At 38.0% G+C, this 26922-nt stretch overlaps 1 protein-coding gene across 1 annotated transcript in view; it reads left to right on the forward strand.

Moving 5' to 3' along the window:
* Nucleotides 1-422: 422 nt before the first annotated feature.
* FAM189A1 (family with sequence similarity 189 member A1) overlaps nt 423-26922 on the forward strand; it is a 546041-nt gene continuing 519541 nt past the window's right edge. The window contains exon 1 of the mRNA XM_027851443.1: nt 423-671. Coding sequence (XP_027707244.1) covers nt 423-671 — 249 coding nt within the window. The remainder of the gene's footprint in view (nt 672-26922) is intronic.

Genomic DNA, 26922 nt, shown 5'->3' on the forward strand with positions numbered 1-26922 from the left:
CGCAGCTGCTCCCGCCTGCCTGCGGGATGGGGTTGCCCACGCTTGCTTCTCCTCTTCACCTTCTTGCCCGCGGGCAGCGTGCGGACCCACCTGCCCTAGCATCCCCCACCAGAGGACGTCCCCGACTGAAGCTCAACTTGCTGCGGACTCTCTTGGAAGAGCGAGGGAGCGAAGCACCCTGAGCTGCGTGCCGGGGGGCCGGAGTCCCCTCCTCGGCCGCGGAGACACCAGGGCAACCGCCGCCGCCGCCTGAGCTCCAGCCGCTGCGGACGCGGGGGCAGAGGGACTGCTTGCGCCCAGGCAGAAGCGGCACGGGGCTCCTGGGCTGAAGGTCCCAGCTGCGCATCTGTGGAGGACGAAGACGAAGTGGTGTCAGCGCCTGAGGAGCTGCGGCCCCGCCCGGAGCCCGCAGAGCGCCCGGGATGCCGCCGGCCGTGGCCGGGGGTGGTTCGGGCTTGGCGGTGGCGGGCCCCCGCTCGCTGAGCCCTGCCGCCCTGTCCCGCAGCCTATCCCGCCTGCGCGAGTACCGGACCCGCTCCCGGATCATGCTGGCTCTCGGGGTCACGCAGATGGTGCTCGGATGCCTCATCGTGGCAGTCAGCTTCGCTGCGCTGGCCCTGACCACCTCAGCCAGGGTCCGGCACTCCTGCCCCTTCTGGGCTGGCTTCTCGGTAAGTGCTATCAATCTCCTCCTTTCCCTTCTTTTAGCCCTTTCATCCCTGGTCCACGCTTCTCCCCCGGTGGCACCTCGGACACTCAGCACCCAGAAAGTTGGCAACTGAGAGAAACTTGCGACATACACCAAGTGAGGATGGGAGTTCAAAGTATGGGAGGAGAAGGACTTGCGAATAGTGCCTGGCCCCCAAGGTGATCGGGCCATGCTTAGCACGGCACGCACTTGGGAAAGATGCACCCACTCTTGGTCATTCTTAGTAAGGGGCAATTACTATAGAACCCCAGGAACTTCATAGGTCCTAAGTTCAGTGGATAGGATACCTATGTCTGCTTTTTTGGGGAGGCTAGTGCATTAGAAAGACCTAGGGGGATATTGCTGCGAAACTGCAAAACTGGGAATTTTAAAAAGAATTGCCGTTTTCATATTCCAACACCAGTTATAATTACACTTCTAAAACAAACACCTAATCTGTATTGATTGGGAAAGCTATTGAACAACATAACCTTGTTAGTTATCTTACAGATGCCAGTCAGCCAAACAGTCAGGCTTTTTGCCAGTTACTTGTAGAAATCACAATGTGATGAAGATTGTAATGGCACGATGGTTATTCGTAAGAAATTGATCCTGAAAAATTAAGCTGTAGTTATGCAATTGGTGATTTTTCTGTGCCTTTCTCCCTGCAGAATTTTCAGAAGTTGGGTCCCAAATCCCACAGATGGGTGTTTAATTATATCCATGAATAGAACAGTTTGTCTTGGGTTTTCAGCTGAAGGCTTTCCTTGGTCAATTGACTAAACTCTTCCCCATAAGGGTGTTTATTGCTAAGTTTTAATGTGACTTTTTCGAAATGCTTTGCTTTCATGCATGGAATTTTGTCTTACAAAACCGAGTAGACTCACATGCTTCATAGGTCCTTTAGATGAGATTAGGATTTTGGTACAAATTTAATTACCAGACAGGTTGTGTTGGAGGTAATAAAATGAGATTAGAACAGTAGGCACAGATTGCAATGCACACATGCAATACAAAAATCCTCACAATTGCAGAGAGCAACAAATGGGACTGCTCCATTGGGAGATCTATGTTTCTTTGCTCTTAGCTTGCCACCACATTTGCTGAGTGAGGAGATTTGTGACAGTTAACTGCCATAGTTTTCAATGTGAAAATTGAAAAGCCTGTGAATAGGTAGGCTTGATCTAAGCCTTTTTCCCTCCAAATAATCTTTTTTTTTTCTTTACACAGGATGATGTGGAATCAGCCTTCATTTGACTCCACTTTTGCATATTATGTACACATATATTTCCATTTCCACACCTGGTGGTATCATGCCATGTTTATTTTGGGGAAAATATTATATGGACATGTAATATATTTGTAGCATGTTTTTCCTGAATTCTCGAATTGGGTGGACAGGTTTTAAAGTTTGTGTGTGTATTTTCCCATGGAGTGAAACCAGAGATGTTTCCAGGGTAACATATCACAGAGGGTTCTGTGAGGAGGTCTTGCTTCCTTTAATAGATTGTTGCTGAGTTAATTTTTGGAATTTTCTACAATGTCTTTTTAAAAATGGAAAATATAATGCATCTGTAGCTTTTAAAAATTAGAGAGAGAATGAAAAATCTATTTAGAATTGATAAATTTATAGACAAGACATAGATGACTCAGTTGAACAGACTTGTGAACTTTATTTTGCTGCATCTGGAGTAAAAATGGCATAATAATTTCACATACAAAAACTTGTTTGAGGTTCTTTTAACATTTGCTATTTGCCCTTGAATGTATAGACAAAAATCTCCCCTCCTACTCCCCGCCCCCCCCCCAAAAAACCCTATGGTTTGCCTTTTCTGGTAATGGCTTTTGTTCTTTAAATCCAGCACATAGCTGTTTTAATGAGATCAAAGCAAAACTGACTCTTGAAACCCCATAATCGATACAGGTGTGGTCATTAATCTTAATTGGGGTATTAATTTCAAAGCTTATTACAGACTAAAGCTGAATCTGGTAGAGGTGATCTGTAACAACCATTGTAGGAGACTCTCAGCCCAGTATGCTTGTGAAGAAAAGAATGAGGTTTTCAGACTAAAACTTTGGAGCTATGATTCAAAGCCTTTACTATACATAGTCACACATCTGTTGCTCAGTTTTATCTCTACTTGATATATATATATTATATTGATTTGGAAGTTTTAGTCAATCTATTAGAAATTGTCTTTTGGGTGGTAGACTTGTACCTTAACTGATTTCCTCCCTTCTTACCCCCTTCCCCAAAGAAATATAATTTTGGATTATGAATACTGATGATTTCTCAGGGCATTATGAGAAAGATTTAAATTTTAGTATCAAATTACCTAAAATTGAAAAAAAAATCTTTTTAAATTTTACATAACAAAGAAACTTATTTGGATAAAGCACATTGGACATGTTCATTACTTGGTATAGTGGAAAGAGCACTGGATTTGGAGTAAAAAGACCTCAGTTCAAATCCCAGCTCTTCGACTTACTGTGATGCCAAGAATGAGTTGAAATATAATAAAATTAAAAATTAGGTTACATTTCCAGGCTTATTATTTCTCAGAATATATTACTATGTATGATTATAGTATACTAATTTCCTGTAGTTTTGGATATAGTGTTTTCCCCTATTTCTACTTTTATCTCTTTATATGTGTGTCTTTTTGTTTTTGTTTTTCTCTTTAAACTTAGCCTTTCATAGATACATACTCTTTTTCTCCATAAATGTCTTTGTCACACACTCTGGTAAACAGTCTAGATCAAGGACAAATTTCTATGTTAATATGTATAGTGACATCTTTCTATAAATGCTCTCTGGCCCATTCCATGGGACCACCTTGTAATGAAGTTCTTTGTATAACTAGAATACCTCCACAGGAGCCAAGATGAACCTACTTTGCATTGAAGCTCATTCTCTGGAGAGTATTGAGTATTGTTATTATAGCGAAGTGTTAGTGTAGTTTATGAACATGTGATATTATTTAAGTAATCTACCTTTCTCTAGGAGATTTTATATACTGTAGATTTTTACATATGGAAAAGTTATTGTGTCACAACTATTATATTTCTGCTTTCTTCATGTGATATGACTTGAATGCAATTAATAGTGTAAAACATTTTAAAATTAGTCTCTTAGAACTTGATTAAATCTTTTATAATGGAGATTAAAACACTCCATTTAGCTGTGAGATTTCTGTGATTATTTTTATTATTTTCCAAAAACAGATTTAGAAGTATATACTGGATGTTAGGCTCAGGTTTTAAATGTAGCTTGTGACTGACAGCCTGATATAGAGTCATGAGTTCAGGGGTGGGACTTGGAAGATTTAAAATCTAATCCTTAGTTTTTCATCAATTTGCTTTGTGTATTGCGCAAATTGCTTGGCCTTTCTGGGCGCAGATTTCCCCAACTATAGAATGAGCTGTTTGAATCAGATCTTGCTAAAGCCACTTCCAGGGCATCCATTCTAAGAATCTGTCAGTTTGTGACCAATATACTCATGACTAATTACAGTAAAAACTAGTTTGCAGAGAATGTGGACAGGAATCATAAAGGATTGGGAAGATATGGATTGGTTGTATGGAGGGAACACCTATACCAATGACTATTTTCTGACTAGTTTCTGATAAAATTGGTTTCTTCCAATGGTTGCCATGTCCTACTGACAAGATAGAATTAAGTTTTGAGATTATTAAAAAGGAGAATTTCTCTTGCATATACAGGCAGCTTCTTCTAATATTCCTAGAAAGCAGAGGCTTTGGGAATATATAGAGAATGCAGGTTTGCCAAGAAAGTAATGCTAGATCTCTAAATTTGCTACCTGGTCATGTCCAAAACAGGACTCACTATCTTTTCCCTCAAACTTTCCTTCTAACCTTCTCTTTTACTGTCAGTGAGACTATTATTCTCTCAGTTATCCAAGTTTGAAATCTTGGTGTCATCTTTGATCTTCCTTATTTGCATTAACCCTATAGCCAATCTGTTGTTAAGTCTTGTCATTTCTACCTTCAGAAACTCTTTTGTATGTAATCTCATTTCTCCATTCACAACCACCATGTTAGTATAAGTTCTTATTATCTCATGCCTGAACTATTGCCATAGCCTTCTGATTGGTCTCCCTACATTGTCTTTTTCCACTACAATCCATTATCCATTCATTTTTCAAAGTGATCTTCCAAAAGTACACATCTGACAATATCACTTCCACTTTAATGAGGAAGACAAATACCTATGTAAGTATAAGGTACTATGGAATTTAGTTACTATGTCCTTTTATATGGAGCAATTTAGTGTTGAAAGGTGCAGAAAATGTACTTTTGCATAAATAAGAAATTGATAAGTTATATAAAGTATTGCCTCTTTCATAGGTGAACTGTTTATACCAGTAAGTAGATTTAATAAATCAGCCCCCTTGTAATTTCTTATAGCACAGTAATACTCCATCACAATTATATGCCAAAACTTGTTTAACCATTCCCCAATTGATGAACATCCCCTCAATTTCCACTTCTTTGCCACTACAAAAAGAGATGCTATAAATATTTTTGTACATATAGGCCCTTTCCCTTATTCTTTGATCTTTTTGGGGTACAGATCTAGTAGTGGTATTGCTGGGTCAAAGGGTATACACACTTTTATAGCCATTTGGGTATAGTTCCAAATTGCTCTCCAGAATGATTGAACCAGTTTACAACTCCACCAACAGTTTTTTAATGTATCTATTTTTCTGAATATACTCTAGCATTTGTCACTTCTGATAGGTGTGAGGTGGTATATCAGAGTTGTTTTAATTTGCATTTCTCTAATCAGTAGTGATTTAGAGCATTTTTTTCATGACTATAAATAGCTTTGATTTCTTTTTCTGAAAACTGTTCATATCCTTTACTTATTTATTAATTGGGGAATGGCTTGTATTCTTATAAATTTGACTCAGTTCTCCATGTATTTGAGAAATGAGGCCTTTATCAGAGAAACTTGTTATATATATTTTTTTGGATATTACTCCATTGCCTATGGTACCTTTTTAGCAAAATGTTATTTTCCATGATTATCTCTTTTAATTAGATCTATTTTTGCTTTTTTTGTCTGAGATTATGATTGCTTCCCCTGTCTTTTTTGCTTCAGCTGAAGCATAGTAGATGGTGCTCCAGCCCTTTAACTCTATGTGTCTTTCTCTTTCAAATGTGTCTCTTGTAAACAACATATTCTGGTTTCTAATCCATTCTTCTGTCTGCTTTCATTTTATAGGTGAGCCCTTCCATTCACATTCAGTTATGATTAGTAACTGTGTATTTCCTTAAATTCTATTTTCTTCTATTTATCCTTCTTTGTCTCTGTTTTTATCCTGTCTTTCCTCAAAAGTCTGTTTTGTTTCTGACCTCTGTCTCCCCTAATCTTCCTTCCCTTTTATCAACCTCTCCCCTCCATGCTTCTTCCCCTTTCCCCTCTTATTTCCCTGTTGGCTTAGATAGATTTCTATATCCAGTTGAGTTTGCATATATATACTTCCCTCTTTGAACTAGTTCTGATGAAAGTGAGGTTCAAGCATTGCCAACACTTCCCCCACCCCCATTATCTCTCCAGTATAAAAGCTCTTCCTTGCGAGCCTCTTTTATGTGGAAAAAAATTTCCTCATTGCACCGTTCTTCTCCCCCTTTATGCAGTGCATGAATGAAGGGGTGATACCTGTCAGTTTTTTTTTCTTTGAGATCATCCTAACATAATCAACTCTCACTCATGTCCTCTCTCTATGTAGACTTCTAACTGCTCTAATAATGATGAAATTCTTAGGAGTTACATGTATCATCTTCCCATATAGAAATATAAGTTAACTTTATTGTGTCTCTTATGATTACTCTTTCATGTTAATCTTTTTATACTTCTCTTGAGTCTTGGATTTAAATGTCAAATTTTCTATTCAGTTCTGGTCAGGAATTCTTGAAAACCCTCTATTTCATTAAATATCTATTTTTTCCCTTGAAATATTTCCCTCAATTTTGCTGGGTAGGTTATTCTTGGTTGTAATCTTAGTTTTTTTGCCTTCTGGAATACCATGTTCCAAGATCTCCATTCCTTTAATGTGGAAGTTGACAAATCTTGTGTGATCCTGACTGTGGCTCTGTCATATTTGAATTGTTTCTTTCTGGCTGCGTGTAGTATTTTCTTTCTGACATGGGAGCTCTGTAATTTGGCTATAATATTCCTGGGAGTTTTCATTTTGGGATCCCTTTTAGGAGGTGATTGGTAGATTATTTCAATTTTCTCTTTTACCAGGGGCAGCTAGGTGGCACAGTGGATAGAGCACCCGCCCTGAAGTCAGGAGAACCTGAGTTCAAATCTGACCTCAGACCAACAGTTGGTATTTAACTAGCTGTGTGACCCTTGGCAAGTCACTTAACCCCAATTGCCTTAAAAAAATTAAAAAAAGGAAAAAAAAAGGAAAAGCAATTTTCTATTTTACCCTCTGGATCTAAAATACTGGGGCATTTCTCCTGATAATTTCTTGAAATATGATGTCTAGGCTCTTTTTTTGATCATGGTTTTTATGTTGTCCAATAATTCTTAAATAATCTTTTTCTGGATCATTTTCCAGGTCAGTAGTTTTTCCAGTGATATATTTCACATTTGTCTTCTATTTTTCATTCTTTTGACTTTGTTTTATTGTTTCTTGATGTCTCTTGGAGTCATTAGCTTCCACTTACCCACTTCTAATTTTTAAGGAATTATTTTCTTCAGTGAGCTTTTGTACATCTTTTCTACTTGGCCAGTTCTGCTTTTTAAGGAGTTCTTTTCTTCAGTGATTTTTTTTTACCTCTTTTTACCATTAGGCCAATTCTGTTTTTTAAGATATTATTTTCTTCAGTATTTTTTTTAACTAAGCCATAAATTCTCTTTTCATAATTGTCTCACATAACTCTCACTTCTTTCCCAATTTTTTCATTTACCACTCTTATATTTCTTTAATTCTTCTAGGAATTCTTGTTGGGCTTGGGTCCAATTAGCATTTTTCTTTGAGGCTTTGCTTGTAGTTGTTTTTCCACATTGTTGTCTTCTGAGCTTATGTCTTGGTCTTCCATGTAGTAGCATTTTATGATCAAGCTCTGTGTGTGTGTGTGTGTGTGTGTGTGTGTGTGTGTTTTGCTCATTTTTCTAGTCTGTTTCTTGGCTTTGAACTTTATGTTGAAGTTGAGTTCTGCTCACTTGGGATGGGAAGGCACTGTACCAAGCTTCAGGCTTTTTTTTTTGCCCTATTTCAGAGCTAGTTCTGGAGGTCTGCAAGTTTTTGATGCTTCCAAGGTAATGTGATCTGGTGAGACGCTGTAGTCACTGCTGTTTTGGTTTGCGCTCTGGTCTTTACTCAGCAAAGGCCCCTGGTCCTCTGCAACCATAAGCACTAGTGCTCCTCTTGGCCCTGGAACTGTGACCAAGAACTGTATATGGGTAACAGAGTTGCCAGTCAGCACCTGCTGAACCCAGTGCCGGTAAAGGGTACCTTGTAATATCTTCTTGACTACTTGTTCAACCCCCTTCCTGTTTCTAGGCTGAGAGTTTCTGAAACTACTGCTTCTGTTGTGGCCACTGCTAGTGCTCTTGCCATGCTCTGAGCTGGCTCTCATACCAGTGTCACAGATCTTTCCTGCCAACTGCTTAAGTTGTTTTAGTCAGGAATAATATCTCACTCTGACCTTTTGTTGGCTCTGCTGGTACAAAATTTTATTTGAGAAGTTATTTAAAGTTGTTTGGAGGGTAATGTTGGGGAAGTTCAGCTGGGTTCCTGCCTGTATTCCACCATCATGGCTCTGCACCCTCACATCACCTTCTTAAGGATGTAGGGTGATGCCTTTTTTTTTTTTTTTTTTTTTGCATGTGAACAGTTTAATGGTTTAAAGGATGCAGGGAGAGAAATTTTATTTATTATACACTGATAAAGTATGAAGAAACAGTTTTAAAAGACAGATTGTGGAAGAGGTTCCTCTGAGACCTGATAAATGACAGTAGCTGTTAGGCTATTGTGGTCTTTATTTGCATGCAATAGTTTTAAATCTAAGAGTGTAAAACTCATAAAAATGAAAAAGTATAACTGCTTAGAGACTATGAGATGATTAAATGAGGACTGTGGAAGTCATAGGATAGATTTGGTGAGGTTTTGCCTCATAAGTGAAAGGTGAGTTATTGAATGAAGAAGTTGATTGCTTTTGGAGTGCTTCCTAGAGTTGGAGACAAATGAAGCCTCACTTGAAAGAGCTTGAGAGCTAAAGTGGTCAGTAGGGGGAGTGTGTTCCATTCATAAGAGTTACAGGCATGAGGGACAGCCAGTGAAAAGGAGACAGGAAATGTAGTGTAGTGTGTGAGAATAGAGGGAAAACCAGGTTGACTAGATCGTAGAGTGAGAGGGGGAATAATGTCCACTGAGGCTAGAAAGGTTGGTTAGGGCCAAGGTGTGTAGGGCTTAAAATGCTAAACAGAAGACTTTATATTTTATCCTAAAAGCAATAGAGAGTCACTGGAGTTAATTGAATATTGGAGTGACATGGTCAAATCTGCACTTCAGAAAAATCACTTTGGCAGTTGTGTGTAGGATAGAGTAGAACAGTGAGAGCTGTTAGGTAGAGATATAATGATCTAGGTGAGAAGACCTGGACTAAGGTGGTGCTTCAGCGATTTGACAGGAGTAGAATGAAAGAGATACTGCGGAAGGAGAGATGGTGAGGTTTGACAACTGATTTGGATGTGCAGGGTGAGGCAGAATGAAGGAGTCCAGGATGATGCCATGGTTATGAATTTGGAAGATTGAAAGGATGGTGTTGCCTTTGGCAGAAATAGAGAAGTTTGAAAGAGAGGAGGATTTGGGGGGAAAAGATAATAATTCTAGTTTTGGACATGTTGAATATGAGTTGACACATCCAATTTGAAATATTTAAAAGGCAATTGGTGATTCAGGACTAAAGCTCAGGAGAGAAATTGGAGCTCTCTCTCTATCTCTCTTTTTCTCTCATCTATATTGAGATGATAGTTAAACCCATGAGAGTAGATGGGATTCCTGAGAGAGAGAGAGAGAGAGAGAGAGAGAGAGAGAGAGAGAGAGAGAGAGAGAAGAGGGAGAGAGAGTATAGAGGGAGAAGAAGGCCTAGGATTGAACCTTGGGGAACACCTACTTTTAGGGGATATTATGTGGATGTAGGAGTGGTCATGCAGCTTGGAGAAGGACCAGGAAATAGTAATATCATGAAAACACAGAGAAAGGAGAAGATCCAGGATAAAAGGGTGGTTGAAAGTATGCTCCAAATAAACTTTTGGAAGTAGCAGATTTGTACCAGGGTGCCTGTGACAGAAAGGTCCTCTGTTAATTTTGGAGTTCTCAAAGTTTTCTTAACTTCAAACTTTTTGAAAAGTCTCCTAATTATACCAAATCCCCACTCCCAAATGCACATTTCTTAGTATTACAGAAGGTTTTATTGAAGAAAAAAATAGAAAGTCATATGTATGTGTATTGTTATGTATGTGTATCTATGTATGTATGTATGTGTATATATATGTGTGTGTATATGTATGTCATTATAGATTCTAGAGATCCTTATCACAATCTCTAATACTTATTATAGTCCCAAGTAAGATGAGGATTCCTTACTTGAGACCCTTCATGGTGTGGTCTTTCTTTTCCACTCTCTGCTGGTGCTTCATATTGTTCTCTCTGTGGTTCCCTGCAGATAGCTCTCTAGGGGCAAGGACTGTCTTTTGCCTCCTTTTGTATCTCCAGAGCACAATGCCTGACACATAGTAAGTGCTTAATAAATGTTTATTGATTGATTGTTAGAAAGCCATGGGAAACTTTTCTGTGTAATTCTATACTTTCTTCTTTCCCTTTGTAAGGGGTAGGCCAAGAGATTGAAGGTGGACTGGCTTCAGAACATAGCAATGGTCAAAGATTATAATTCCAAGAATGTTGTGGGCTGAAGGAACATGGCAGCTAGACACATAACAAGATACCTGGAAAGATAAAGAAGGCAGAATGGAAGATGGTAGCCTTTTGCCAAGTTAGGAGATGTTTTAGTCAATTTATATGACCAAGTGATGAGGAAACTTCCCCATCTGTAAGAGGCTGAGAATCGTTGTTAAATGTGAATGGCTGAAAATTTGAGCATAAATGCCAGTTCTATCTTAGCTGAAGTTTCCAATCTCACTGCCTCTTCCCTACACAGAGATTTACTCAGACTTTTCCTTATTGGAGTTGTGAGGAAATCAAGACCAAAATTACACCGTGAGGTCAAATGAGATTGTAGTCATTGGAGATGTGATTAGATAGGTTGCTTTATTGTTGTTATGAAAAAATATTTTTATGTTTCAGTGTTATTTATAGCCTTGATTTGCTAAAAGACAAGTCAGTTGACATTTATAGAAGTTTGGAAACCAGGTAAGTTTCCTAGAACCTTTAAATCTGGGTGGGGACAAAATGAGTAAAATACAGTATTAGTAGAGAACTTTCATATTTTGAATCCTCTTCAACCATCAGAGACTAGAGCCCTACACCTAGGTTATGTCATTGCTCTCTCCAGTTTATTCTCTCCAGGTATTTCGGTGGAATTATTTGAATCATCTGAAGCAATCGACTAATTATTCCAGGTAGAGCCCTGTCTTCTGCTACTTTTAGGGCATGTTTGCCATTAGACTAGTATCAGACTCTTCAGTAAATTTGGGGAGAGAGTAAGAAGGACCCTCGTACCCATTATATGAGTTTAGATAGCTAAGCTTGTTAAGTAAAGAATACAACGAAAGTGTGGTTTTGAAGGAAAAATATACACTAGTAGATATTATTTTAAGTTCTTAGAGAGATTGGTGTGTTGCTCAATCATACATTTTTGTTTACTTAATACAGGAAGTCTTAAAGTCAAAACAGCTATTTCCTTGCCCCAGAGAATGTGTGAAGCTGTAAATTTAGAGCGAGAGAAGTGTTCTTAGGTAGAGAACTTCACTTTAGACAATGGCACTATGCCCAAAAAACCTTTTTTATCCATTGCCTATAGGTTGAAATACACACTTTTTGGCCTGCCATTTATGGTTCTTTAGAATATCCACTCTTCTCTTTGCCCTTCCCAAAGGAACTACTTCCCATCTGTCCTATGGTTTATAACACACTCTAGTTCTTCCCTAGTTTACTGTTATTGTCAGGATAGAACTGAAAGGTAACTAACACAACTCAACATTCTTTCATCTGAAACAATTTCTTCAATAAAAAATATTGTATTATAAGCATACAAGTTCTCAACAAATTAGTTATTAAGAGTATACTTATAACCCATCTTTTCCCTTCTCTTTTTTCGATAATTTTTAGAACTGAGTACTAGTCCTCTACCTATCTAGTCTTATTTTACACTATTTCTTTTCGTCATTTATTTTTGTCAAAGAGTATTCCCTTATTTCATTTTGCCTTTTCTTTCCTTCTTACATCTGTGGAGACTGACCACCATGTGTAGATTGTACCTCTTTCAGATTTCCAACTTGTAAAATAAGAGGCTGTGGGGTATATTGCAACAAGTTGGAGTCAGGAGAAACATTTGAATCCTGCCTCTGACATTAGCTGTGACATCATAGGCAAGTCACAGAAACTTTCTAAGTGGTAATTTCCTTATCTGTAAAGTAGGGATAACACAACTCTTTGTGGTACTTACCTCAGAAGGTTGTGTTGAGAAACGACGGAGATCATTTGTGTGTTTGCATACATATGTGTGAGTGTGTGTGTGTGTGTGTGTGTGTGTGTGTGAGAGAGAGAGAGAGAGAGAGAGAGAAAGAAAGAGGGAAAGAAAGAGAATGAATATATAAATTCTGGGAATCCTTATTCCAATTCCCATGACATTGGCAGATCAGATCACTAGAGCATGTACTCTCAAAGCTCTTGGGGTAACCCTAAAGGGTTGGGATTTGCATTTCTAATATTGTGCAGTTCATGAGCCCCTGCCTATGTACTTCATGTTGTGACTATCAGTTGATATTAATTAATCAGCTATACTTAGCTTTTAGAAAGGGGGTATTTACTAACTTGGTATATAGTTGGTTCATCCTCTCCAATAAGTCTGTAACACTCTCACACCAATACATGGAAAAAGAATGTTCAAGTTGAGAGAGCACATGTGACAAAAGGATAATTTGCAGCCCCTAGAAATCCTTTTGCTATATTCCTGAAGATATTCCTCTGAGGTATGGAATAAATTTTCTGTTTAGCTCTTCATAGGATTTTGAATCTGCTTTTCTCATTGAATCTAGTTTGTCCTTGGTTCATGGAGCAGATGCTACTGTCAGGCATTTCAGGAACATTGTTTCGCTGTGGAAAAATCCTTTGGACCCTTCAAATTTTATAAGATTCTTCCAGCAAAATGTGGAACAGTTCTACTAAACTAATTTAGTAATTTACTATATAAATAGTAACTTATGTAATATTTTTGTCATTTCAATGATGTTTATTTGAAATTTTAGAAGGAAATTATTTAAAACCTTACAAGTATATAAAATATTAATAATTTAATAATCTGTATCTAATCAAGAGTATAATTATAACTTCACTTTCTGTTTTTTGCTCTCTCTTCATCTAGGTTTGAGTACTGGCTCTACTATTTACTAGCAGTGTGACCTCAAGCAAGTCATTTAACCCTGCTCAGGCTCTTTCCTCATCCCTCAGTGGGGATGATAATAATTTACTGTGGTACCACACACATCTGTTGTGAGGATTTGTAAAGTGCTTTGTAAACTATGAAGGGACATATATGTGTGTGTGTGTATATACATATATATATATATATATATATATATACAGACATGTACATACATATCCCAGCAAATATTAGTAATGTTATCACCATTTTCAGGAAAGAATAGAGACAAGAAGAATAAAAAGAACCAAGATCCAAAGTAGGTCAATTATTCATCGGTGTTAAAAGGTGATTTCATCAAGAGGTTCAAGCTCTTGGCTAAAATGAAGTTTTTGTTTGAATTGTAGATTTAAGTTTTCTATGCTATTCTTCTCCTCTAATAGTGTAGAACATTTTAAGTTACTTCAGTACATTACTTGATAGGGTCACACATATCAACTGTGTTTCCCTTGATATAAACTAACCCCCCATGGCTTTTTACATTACTTCCTTTTCCATTAACATTCATGGTAGTTAAGACTTAATGCAGATTTCTTCCTTCTGCCTCTAGCTCTGTATTTTTTATGCTGTAATCATAAAATTGGTATAGAATTAGATTCTTCTAAATTATAACTTTATTGGGGTTCTGAATATCTGGAACGCCGCACTTCTAAAAACTGCAAACCATTTTTCATGACCTTTAGAAAAGATTTTTAAAAAGTAAAAAAAAAATTACAAGGTATTAGAGATTTGTTGAATAAATTACAATATAGAAAATAGATGTAGCTAAAGGACATTTCTTTGAAGAGTATTGTGTGTTTACCAGTCATAGAAATTAGTGCATGCTCACATGTAAAATGCCTAAGAAAACAAGGTTACTCATCCATCCCAAAGAATCTCTACCCACTAGCAACCTGTTTTTCTATCATTCCTCTTCTTCTGCATAAAAGTATACTATTGAAACAGAATGGTAAAGGATCTCAGTGGCCATATAGTCTCTTTGTTTTTCAGATGAAATAAATGAGGCCTAAGGAAGTTAAATTACTTATTCAAAGTCACATAACTAATAAGTGTCAGGTAGAATTTTAATCCAGATCCTCTGTCTCATAAGCCAATGCTTTTAGTACCATTTTACACTGATTTGACCCCAGCAGATTGTGTAAAAGGCACATCTTCAATCTAGGTCTTCCTCCCTACACAGCTAAGTCTTTATTGATTAGGTGGACAGATGTTGGAAATCTCATGAAAGGTATAGACCCTTTTTCAGAATCTTTGTTTCCTATATTCATAATTGAAGGAAGTGCTAAATTTCAGTTAGAGGTTAGTTGTATTTTTTCAAGTAAAAATTTTTTCAAACAAAATAAAGTTGTATTTTTTCCCCATCCAGATTCACAGATCCCCTGAAATGTATTTGTGGACTTTTGGGGTATCTGTGAACCCCAGTTTAAGAACTCTAGAGTTTGACCCTGTTGGTTTTCTCTTTTTATTCCTTTTTAAAAGTGTCTCCTGTTATAAGTTTGATAGACTAATTCCAACCCTTTAACTTTTGGCATTTATTCATTATATTATATTTCATATTATGTTCGTGCATGTATTTTGCGTTCAAGTCTGTTTTAATGCCTAATCAGGGTGAAGAAATAGGAGTTTTTGAAGTCTAAGGGCAGGGGGCAAGCCCTGGCAGACACTACCAAGCTAGAGAGGCTTCAAATTTGGACCTGGTTGTGTCTGTAAACACGTCTCATGAGAAACCGAATGTTGCAGTGGAGAGAGAGTCTCAGAGTCAGAAATTCTGGGCCCAAGTTCTCTCTCTGACACATACTAGCAGTGGCATGTAGGGCAAATTACTCAGCTGGGCACCAGGCAACCCTCAAAGACTATAATCTGAAAAGGTCCTGACCTGCATTGGTAGAGGGTATTTCCTTACCCAGGAGTTCTCTATATCAGTGAAATAACAGGTTCAGTTCCTGTCCCTCTCCCTAAGTTGAAGTCTGCTCAAGTTCATGTTTGTTGTTTCCATGACACTATCTGTCTCATCCTCTGCTCAAACCATGAGCGTTTTATTGCAAAATTCAGATTTAAATTGAAGAAAGTAGGGAAAATCATCAGACCTCCTTATCCATCCCCTTTTCCTTTTGTCTTCAATCTTTCCCAACATCAGGATCTTTTCCAAAGAGTCCTGTCTTCTCATCATTTTGCCAAAGCATTTAAACTTCAGATTCAATATTTGACCTTCTGACGAATAGTCTGAATTATTTCTTAAAATATTTACTGATTTGAACTCTTTGCTGTCCAGGGGACTCTCAAAAGTCTTCTCCAGCATCACACTTCAAAGATGTCAATTGTGGGGTGCTCAACTTATAGTTCAACTCTCATAGTCGTACATTGCAACTGGGAAAAAACCATAGCTTTGAGTATACAGACCTTTGTCAGCAGGGTGATGTCTCTGTTTTTTAAATAGGCTGTCCAGATTTGCCATAGCTCTTCTTCCAAGGAAGAGGTTTCTTTGAATTTAAAGGTTGTAGTTGCCATCTGCAGTGATCTTTGAGTCCAAGAATATAAAAATCTGATACTGCTTCCATTTCTTCTCCCTCTAATCACCAGGGAGTGATGGGACCAGTTACCAATATCTTAATTTTTTGATATGAAGGTGCAGTACAGCTTTAACAACATTCTCCTCTTTCACCTTCATCATGATGTACTCTGCATATAAGTTAAGTAAACAAGGTGACCAATATACAGCCTTGTCATACCCCTTTCCCAATCTTAAATCAATCAGTTGTTCTATGCTCAGTTCTAACTGTTGCTTCTTGGCCTGCATACAGGTTCCTCAGGAGACTAATTAGGTGATCTGGTACTACCATCTCTTTGAGGACTTGCCACATTTTGTTGTGATCTACCCAGTCGAAGGCTTTGGTGTAGTCAATGACACAGAAATAGATACTTTTCCTGCAACTTTTTCTTGCTTTCTTCTTAATCCAACGAATGTTGGCAATTTGATCTCTAGTTCCTCTGCCTCTTAGAAAACCAGCCTACTCTTCAGGTAATTCTTGGTTTACATATTGCAGAAGCCTAGCTTACAGAATCTTAAGCTTAACCTTGCTGGTATGTGAAATGAGTACATTTATTTGGTAATTTGAACATTCTTTGGCATTGTCCTTTAAGATTGGGATGTAAATTGATCTTTTCCAATCCAGTGGCCACTGTTGTGTTTTGCAAATCTGCTGGCATATTGAATACAGCACTTTAACAGCATCATCTTTTAGTTCAGCCAGAATTCTATCACCTCTGGCTTTATTGTTAGCAGTGCTTTCTAGTGCTCACTTGACTTCATTCTCTGGGATGTCTGACTCTAGATCAGTTTTCTTTTCTGTACAGTTCTTTTGTGTATTCTTTCCACCTCTTCTTAATCTCTTCTGCTTTTGCTTAATCTCTACCTTTTTTGTCTTTTATCATGCCTAGTTTTGCATGAAACATTCCCTTGATATTTCTAATTTTCTTGAAGAGATCTCGTCTTTCCCATTCTGTTGTTTTCTTCTGTTTCTTTTTATTCAAGAAAACCTTATCTTTCCTTGTTATTCTGTAGAGTTCTGCTTACAGTTGGGAATAACTTTCCCTTTCTCCTTTAATTTTCCCTTTCTTTCTTTTCCCAGCTATTTGTAAAGCCTCATCAGACAGCCATTTTGCTTTTTGTGCTCTTCATTTTCTTTGGAATGTTTTTTGTTGTTGCCTCTTGTATAATATTGGCAACCTCTTTCCATAGTTCTTTAGGCACTCTATCTACCAGACTGAATCCCTTAAATTTATTCATAACCTCCACTTCATATTTATAAAGGATGTTATTTAGGTCATGCCTGTGTGGCCCGATGGTTTTGCCTATTTTCTTCAATTTAAATCTGACTTTTGCAATAAGAGTTGAAGCAGACTCCAGGTCTTATTTTAACTGACTATGTAGAGCTTCTCCACCTTTGGCTACAAAGGCTTTTTTCTTTTTTTTCTTTTTTTTTTTTTTAGGCAGTTGGGGTTAAGTGACTTGCCCAGGGTCACACAGCTAGTAAGAGTCTACTGTTTGGTTGGAGGCCAGATTTGAACTCAGGTCCTCCTGACTTCAGGGCTGGTGCTCCATCCACTGTGCCACCTAGCTGCCCCTTGCAAAGGCTTTTTTCAATGGGAGGTTGCTGACCCTTGAAAAAAATGAAGGCTTGAATAACTATAAAAGCAAGTTAATTTATTTACTTAGGATAAGACTATCAATGATTACATTTATGTGCCTTTATCATTAAGAACAGGGAACAATACTGATAGCTGGCATAAACTTTAAAGCTTACTGAGTGCTTTAGATAGATTTCCATTTGATTTTCTCAACAACCCTGTGAAATATGTACTGTAGATATCATTTCTATTTTTACAAATGAGGAAATTGAGCCCTTGAGAGATTAATGACTTGTCCAGGGTCAGCTAGATATGACTGGCAGAGTCAGGTTTTGAACCTAGGTCATCTGGCTCCAAATCCAGCAAAGTTGCTACTGTACCACATTGCCTTATATGAAGTAACTTGCTCATAGTCACCAAGCTAGTAAGTGAAAATGGGGGGGATTTGAACTCAGGTCTCTCCTGCCTCCAAATCTAACACATAAGCACTAAATGATAACATATAAAAATAATTTAGTTCTTGATAATAAAATAGATGCCTGTAGGCTAGGAAATGACCAAACAGGTTATGGTACATGAATGATAATATTACTGTATGGTAAGAAATGAAATAACTGATAAATAGAAGTATGCGTAGTATGGTTGTGTGTGTGTGTGTGTGTGTGTGTGTGTGTGTGTGAGAGAGAGAGAGAGAGACAGAGAGAGACAGAGACAGAGACAGACAGAGACAGAAAGGAGGAAGGGAGACAGTTTGGAACTTAAAATGTAACAAAAATAAATTAAAAACCAGAAATGATTAATATGAGTAATACAGATAAAATGGGAAGACTTAAATAAACTGATGCCAAATGGAGTAAATAGAACAAAGAAAACAATATACACAGTGATTACAATAATGCAAAGGAAAAGAGCAAAAAAACAATGAAAACATAAGATCTGTGAAATTATAATGACCAAGCATGGTACCAAAGGAAATATGAAAGGCATCTACTCCCTTATTTATAGAAGCAGAGAGATTAAGGGTATGGATATTGCATGTTATATTGACTTTTTGTCATATTAGTTTTGCTTAATTCTCCCCCCCCCCCCCCCCCCCATTTTCTTCATTTCAAGGGATGATTCTCTGGGAAGCAGAAGGGAGTGGTCATATTGAAAAATGCAGGTGATATAAAAAACAAAAGATAATACTAAAAGAGGAGATCTCTTCAAGAAAATTAGAGATATCAAGGGAATGTTTCATGCAAGACTAGGCATGATAAAAGACAAAAATGGTAGAGATTAAACAAAAGCAGAAGAGATTAAGAAGAGGTGGAATGGGCGGGTAGCTTTAGAGTAGGACCCTGGGAAAGAGGGGAGGTAGGGTTGAGGAGGGTGGGAATGAGGGAATGGACAATGGGGGATAGAGAACAAGGTTTCGGTAATCATAGCCTCAAGTTAGGATCTCTGGGATGGGGAGAGAATGTGTGGGAGTTTGTTAATCTTTGCTGAATGAGTTCAGGAAGGTTACTAACATCACTAGAAGTCATTCAGCCTCTGGATGGTGTCCTCTCAGGGTGTTATGTAATTCAAGGAGGGGACCAGCAAAGGAGCTGATTTAATAGGATTTCTCTGTTATTGCTGCAGGCAGGCCAGACCAGGAGATAGTTTGAAAGAGCAAGAAGCAATGGCATGTCTTTGTCACCTGAAGACAGAAAGGGTTCTTGCAAATGGGAGGAGGTCAATGCAGGGGACTGGCTCTCAATGAAATGATTTTTCTCTGATTCCCTGCTCATTTCTGATCTCTTCTTCTTCCAAACCATCCTCCACACAGTTGCCAGTTATATTCTTGAGACACGGGGTTGATCATGTCACTTCCCTGATTTAAAACAAAACAAAACAAACAAAATAGACTTCGGTGATTCTCAATTGCTTCCAGAATAAAATGAAAACTCCTCAGCCTAGCATTTAAAGTCTATCACAATCTGACTGTAGCCTATCTTTCCAGATTTATTTTATATTACTCCTTTTCTTACACTCTTCATACTAGCCTAACTGAATTATTAACTGTTCCCTGAACATGCTATTACGTTTCTTGTCATGTCCTTGCATAGGGTTGCCCCATTCTGCCTGGAATGTAGTGCTTCCTCATCTTGCTTCTAATAATCTTTATCTTCTTTTAAGACTTAGCTTTGGTTTCCCTTTCTCTGCACCTCTTGTTCCCCTATTATAAGTGCTCTTTACCTCCTCAGATTGCCATGTATTTAATTATCTGCATATGCATCATATTCCTCCAGCAGGGAGTAATAAACTTGAGGAAGTCTTTGTTTTTGTATCATCATCTTACATAATGCCTTATACATAGTAGTTGTTATTGATGAATGTTTATTGAATTAAATCCCATGGCTTTGTCTTGATAGCCTCGCTCTTCTCTGTATTATGTTGTAACACAGGTGGATGAGTCAGTCAGCTACCATTTATTAAACCTGTATGCCAGGTACTGTGATAAACTCCAGGGATACAAAGAAAGGCAAAAGACAGTCTCTGCTCTCAAGGAACTCAGTCTAATGGGAGAGTCAACATGAAAACAACTATGTACAAATAAACCGTGAACAGATTAAATTGGAAATAATCAACAGAGAGAAAGCACTAGAATTAAGGGGGATCAGAAAAGGCTTTGTGGAGGTAGAGATGAGGAGGGAGAGCATTCTAGGCATAGGAGACGTAAAAATACCTGGAGTCAGGAGGTAGAGTGTCTTGTTCAAGGAATAGCAAAGAAGTAATTGTCTTTGGATCACAGAGTATTTGGAGCGGGGGGGGGGGGGGGTGTAAGATGTAAGAAGGTTGAAAACTCTCTCTCTCTCTCACTCTGTCCCTCTCTTTCCCCTCTCTCTCCCCTATTCTCTCTGTCTCTCTGTCTCTTTCTTGGTTATTTATAGCTTTGAATGCCAGAGAATTTTTTATTTGATTTTAGAGAAGATATGGAGCCACTGGAGTTTATTGAGTGATATGTTCAGACCTAGACTTTGGGAAGATCACTTCAGCAGCTGAATGGAGGATGGACTGGACTGGAGAGAGTCTCGTGGCAGACCAATTAGCAGGCCATTTCAGTAGTACAGATGTGAGGTGATTCAGGCTGCACCAGGATGGTGACAGTTTCAAAGGAGAGAAGAGGACATATTTGAGTGATGTTGCAAAGGTGAAATAGAGAGGCCCTGGGGACAGATTGGATATGTGGGGGTGAGAGAGAGAGAGGAGTCAATGATGATACCTAGGTTTCAAACCTGGGTAACTGGGAGAATAATGGTACCTTCCATAGTAATAGAGAACTTAGGAAGAGTGGAGGGTTTATTTTAAGTCATTTAAGTCATTCATAGTTCTTCATCATGCAATATTGTTGTTATTATGTACAACATTTTCTTGGTTCTTCTCACTTCATTTTGCATAAGTTCATGTAAGTCTTTCAGGTTTTTTTTTTCTGAAAATGTCCTGCTTGTCATTTCTTTTTTTTCTTTTTTTAATATTAATTTATTTTTAGTTTTCAACATTCACTTCCATAAGCTTTTGAATTTTAAATTTTCTCTCCCTCCCTTCCTCCCCCCTTTCCAAGATGGCATGCAATCTGATATAGGCTCTATATACGCATTCCTATTTAAACATATTTTCACAGTAGTTATACTGTAAAGAAGAATTAGAACCAATAGGAGGAACCACTAGAAAGGAGAAACAAAACAAAACAAGGAAAAAAAAGAGCAAATAGTATGCTTTGATCTTCATTTAAACTACATAGTTCTTTCTCTGGATGTGGATAGCATTTTCCATCATGGGACTTTTGGAGATGTCTTAGATAATTGCATTGCTGAGAAGAGCTAAGTCTATCAAAGTTAGTCATTGCACAATGTGGCTCTTACTGTGTATAATGATGTCTTTGGGATACAGCCATAGAAGTGATATTGCTGGGTCAAAGAGTATGCACATTTTTAGAGCCCTTTGGGCATCTGCTTATCATTTCTTGTAGCACAATAGTATTCCATCACAATGACATACCACAACCTGTCCAGCCATTCCCCAATTGATGGGCAGAGAGGATTTATGGGGACAGTTCTGAGGAGGGATTACAATATATATATAGATAATTAAATATATAGCAATTTAAAGAGGTAGAGAGCACTAATAAGGTGGGTAGGGAGCCAAGGGGAGCAGAATTCTTTGAGGTAAGATGAGGAGAACTGGAATTTTGGACATGTTGAGTTTGACTTTTGTGGGGACGTCATTTGGAGTCTAGAGTTTAGAGGAGAGATTAGAACTGGATAAATAGACATCAATATAGAGATGATAATTGAGTCCATGGCTGCTGCTGAGATCACCAAGTGAAATAGGGAGAAGAGAAGGGCACCCAGGACAGACAAATGTCAAAGTTAACAGGAGATTAACAAATCACTGTGTTATTAGTGATGTCATTAAATGAATAAAAAAGCCATATTAAAAGCCAGAAAAAGCTAGGGAGCCAGTAGGCAAAAGTTGAGCCAAAGTGCAACCAAGTATAAACTAAGTACTGGTGCTTAGCAGAGAGAGATTCATTTTCAGAAGTCTCATGCTGAAGGTCAAGAACTGATTTAATTGAAATGAGCAGGAATAGAAAACATCCTAGAAGGTAGCCCAACATCCATAATAATTTGCTTCACTCAAGGACAGCTTGAGACAGTATCATTTTATGAGGAGTGACATGTTTTCTTCTCCACTCTTATTCTGTACCATCCATTAGCTGGTGTCGATGGCTTCAGATGCTCCTGTTCTTTTTGGAATGGAATCATAACAACTGGATATTTAATTGGCAACTACTATTTTATTTCAGAACAGAAGAGGGACATTTGGATCACAATATTCAGAGTAGGTAAGTTGCACAGGTATACTCTCAGATATGGCATAAGAGCCCTGAGAATGCTAGCACCTTCCAGACCACTGAACCTACTTTAGCCCAGTCCTCATAGCCACCATCCAAGGAATTAAATTCTGTGGAGAAAGGGCAATCCCCACCAACTTCCTCACACAGGGTGGGCATGCTGGTCCAGATGAGGGAGTAAGGCACCCTGAGGGAGAGACATGAGGCAGCATGTAGTGGGCAAGTCAAACTACCACCAACTTCAACACCACTACTTCTTTGACCATCATTTCCCCTCAGATTCTGATGGAGACAGTCCAGGACTCTGAGCCTTAGAGCCTTGGAAATAGCAATGCTTCTGGGCCAGTGCCCTCATCTATCCTCCTGGGAAACAACTCCTGTGGTGTGCAACCAGGCAACTGCTCCTGTAGGAGTTATAGCCGCAGCTACTGAAGACTCAGAAAATAAAGTTTTTGTCACCAAAATTCTTGGCACCATCAAATGGTTCAACATCAGAAAATGATATCATTTTATCTGTAGAAATGACATTAAAGAAGCATTACCATCTGCTTTGTTGCTACACCTTCAATTCTGTGGGACCTTTCCATCTGACTTGCAGCTGAAAAATTCCATATGTGTTGTCTTTCCCATTAGAATGTGAATTTTTTTGAAAGTGAGGACTGTTTTTCTTTTCTATGTGTGTCTCTTTTTAGTGCTCTCTTTTGCACATTGTAAGCACTTAATAAATGCTTCATTTATTTGTACTTCCAATGAATTGAGCTTGATCACATCAACATTAGGAACACTAAGTTATATCTTCCTATCAACTTTTGTCCTTTTAAATGAATCAATAAATACTTATCAGATAGTTATCATTTTGAAGGCAAAATGTTAGGTGCAATGAGGGAATACAAAGAAACCTAAGATTTTGTCTCTGCACTCAGTTTATAATTAGTCTCAATCAATAAATATTTGTCAATCCAGTTGGGGAAGATAATACATAATTAGTTATGTTTTTGTAACTCATGATTTAAGTAACTCATGGTATCTGGTATACCAAATTATTGGTACTGTTATAAAAACTAGTGTTTTTGGACCTTTGGGAAGATGCTGTCCACATCCTCCTCCAACTCAAATTGAATGAGAAGATGGGAGAAGATACTTAATGAATTCTTTACCTCCATTTTCCACTACTTCTTATTGGGCCTGTCATGTTTAAATGTGTTGAAGGACAGTCTCTCAAAATCTTCTAGATGTTGATAAATAGAATGCTTGGAAGCTGAACCCACTAATTAAATAGATAATTTTGTTTAAGAGTCAGAAGGATATATTTATTTTTAGCATAATTTTTTTTTTGGCTAGGCAATGGGGTTAAGTGACATGCCCATGGTCACATAGCTTGTGAGTGTTATGTGTCTGAGGCTGAATTTGAACTCAGGTCCTCCTGAACGCAGGGCTAGTGCTCTATCCACTGCACCACCTAACTGCCCCTATAATTTTTTCTATTAGTTAATTTACTTTTAGTTTTCAACATTACTTTTATAAGATTTTGAGTTCTAAGATTTCCCCCCCCTCCTGTCCCCTTTCCCCAAGACAGTGTACAATCTAATATAGGGCTTACATATACAATCATATTAAACATATTTCCACATTAGTTATGTTGTGAAAAAAGAATCAGAACAAAAGGGAAAAACCATGAGAAAGAAAAAACAAAACAAAAAAAAGAGAAAATAGTATGCTTCAATCTGCATTTAAACCCCATAGTTCTTTCTCCAGATGTGGATAGCATTTTCCATCATGAGTCTTTTGGAATTGTCTAGAAGGATATATTTAATGAGAATTATTAAACCCATGGACTATCAGGGAAAATTCCTAAAACATAAATTTATTTAAAAGACTCCTATTTAATGAGACTTTTTTAGCTTTCTTTTTTAAAGTTAGTTGCTTTTTTAAATTTCTTTTTAAAAAAATATTTATTTATTTTAATTTCCAGCATTCACTTCCACAAGATTTTGAGTTCTAAATTTTCTCCCTACTTCTCCCCTCCACCTACCACATGATGGCATGCTTTCTGATTACCCCTTCCGCCAATCTGCCCTCCCTTCTATTGCTATCCTCTTCTTTTATCCTCTTCCCCTTCTGTTTCCCTGTAGGGTAAAATAGATTTCTATACTCCATTGCTTGTGTATCTTATTTCCCAGTTGCATGTAAAAACAATTTCTAACATTCATTTTTAAAAATGTGAGTTCCAAATTCTTTCTCTTCCTCCATCTCCACCCACCTTCATTGAGAAGGCAAGCAATTTGATATAGGTTATACATAGGTAGTCATGCAAAACATTTCCATAATAGTCATGTTGTGAAAGACTATTTCCCTACATCCTATCCTGCCCCCCATTTATTCTATTCTCTCCTTTGACCCTGTTCCTCCTCAGAAGTGTTTGCTTCTTATTACCTCTTCCCCAGTCTACCCTCCCCTCTAACATCTCCCTGCTCTATCCCCTTACTCCCCTACTTTCCTGTAGGGTAAGACAGATTTCCATACCCAAGTGAGTGTGTATGTTATTTCCTCCTTGAGCCAAATCCAATGAGAGTAAGGTTCACTCATTCCCTCTCACCTCCCCCCTCTTCCCATCGACTGTAAAAGCTTTTTCTTGCCTCTTTTATGATAGTTTATCCCATTCTACCTCTCCCTTTCTCCTTCTCCCAGTACATTCCTCTCTCACCCCTTAATTTTATTTTTTAGATATCATCCCTTCATATTCAACTCACCCTGTGCCCTCTGGCTATATATATTCCCTACAACTACCCTAATAATGAGAAAGGTCTCGTGAGTTACAAATATTATCTTTCCATGTAGGAATGTAAACAGTTTAACTTTGATAAGTCCCTTATGATTTATCTTTCCTGTTTACCTTTTCATGCTCTCTTGAGTCTTGTATTTGAAAGTCAAATTTTCTATTTAGCTCTGGCTTCTCAAGAATGCATTAAATTCCTCTACATCATTGAATGTCAAAATTTCCCCCTCATTGATTACATTCAGTTTTGCTGGGTAGGTGATTCTTGGTTTTAATCCTGGTTCCTTTGACCTCTGTAATATCGTATTCCAAGCCCTCTGATCCCTTAATGCAGAAGCTGCTAAAACTTGCATTATGCTGATTGTGTTTCCACAATACTTGAATTGTTTCTTTCTGGCTGTTTGCAATGTTTTCTCCTTGACCTGGGAACTCTGGAATTTGGCTACAACATTCCTGGGAGTTTTCCTTTGGGAATCTCTTTCAGGAGGTGATTGGTGGATTGGTTCAATTTCTATTTTAGCTTCTGGTTCTAGAATATCAGGGCAGTTTTCTTTGATAATTTCTTGAAAGATGATGTCTAGGTCCTTTTTTCGATCATAGCTTTCAGGTAGTCCAATAATTTTAAAATTATCTGTCCTGGATCTATTTTCCAGGTCAGTTGTTTGTCCAATGAGACACTTCATGTTGTCTTCTATTTTTTCATTATTTTGGTTTTGTTTTATAATTTTTTGATTTCTCATAGAGTCATTAGCTTCCTTTTGCTATATTCTAATTTTTAAGAAATTATTTTCTTCACTGAGCTTTTAGACCTCCCTTTCCATTTGGCCAATTCTACTTTTTAAGGCATTCTTCTCCTCATTGGCTTTTTGGACCTCTGTTGCCATTTTAGTCTATTTTTCAAGGTGTTTTTTTCTTCAGCATTTTTTTGGGTCTCTTTTAGCAAACTGTTGACTAATTTTTCATGATTTTATTGCATCACACTCATTTCTCTTCCCAAGTTTTCCTTTATTTATCTTACTTGATTTTTAGAATCCATTTTGAGCTCTTCCATGACCTGAGGCCAATTCATTTTTCTTGGAGGCTTTGGATGTAGGAGCTTTGACTTTGTTGTCTTCTTCTGATTATATGTTTTGATCTTCCTTGTCACCAAAGTAAGATTGTATAGTCTGAGTTTTTTTCTGTTTGTTCATTTTTCCAGCTAATTATTTGACTTTTCAACTCTTTGTTAGAGTAGGGCTCTTCCAGGGTGGCGGGTGCTCTGTCCCAAGCTTCAGGGGTTTTGTGCAGCTATTTTCAGAGATACTTCTCGGGACTTGTAAATTCTAAGTTCCTGCAAAGTGATATGATCTAAGGAGAGGTATTTACTTCTCTCCTGGTCTGTGCTCTGGTGTGTGAGTGACCACAAGTGTTCTTTTCTACCCTGGAACTATGAGGAGGGTTCCTTCTCCACTGCTGCCACAAGCTCTGCTATGCCAATGCTCCTCCTAACCCTAGGACTGCCATCCAGGACTGGGACCCAGATCCAAGTATGGGCAAAGCCACAGAACCCTGCCTCAATGTAAGCAAAGAGATCCATGTAATCTCCTTCTGAACAGTTGTTCAATCCCCTTATACTGTCCATAGGCTGAGAGCTCTGGGATCAGCTGCTGCTGCTGGGGCTAGACTGTGCTCCTTTCTCAACCAGGTCCAACAGAATTTTCCTACTGACCTTCTAAGTTGTCTTAGACATTTGTGGATTGAGAAGTTTGGTAACTGTCACAGCTGTCCATGATTCAGTCCTCTGAGGCCTGCTCTGGATTTGCTGGGGCC

Source organism: Vombatus ursinus, unplaced genomic scaffold (genome assembly GCF_900497805.2).
Source record: "Vombatus ursinus unplaced genomic scaffold, bare-nosed wombat genome assembly UNPS02009205.1, whole genome shotgun sequence".
NCBI lineage: Eukaryota > Metazoa > Chordata > Mammalia > Diprotodontia > Vombatidae > Vombatus > Vombatus ursinus.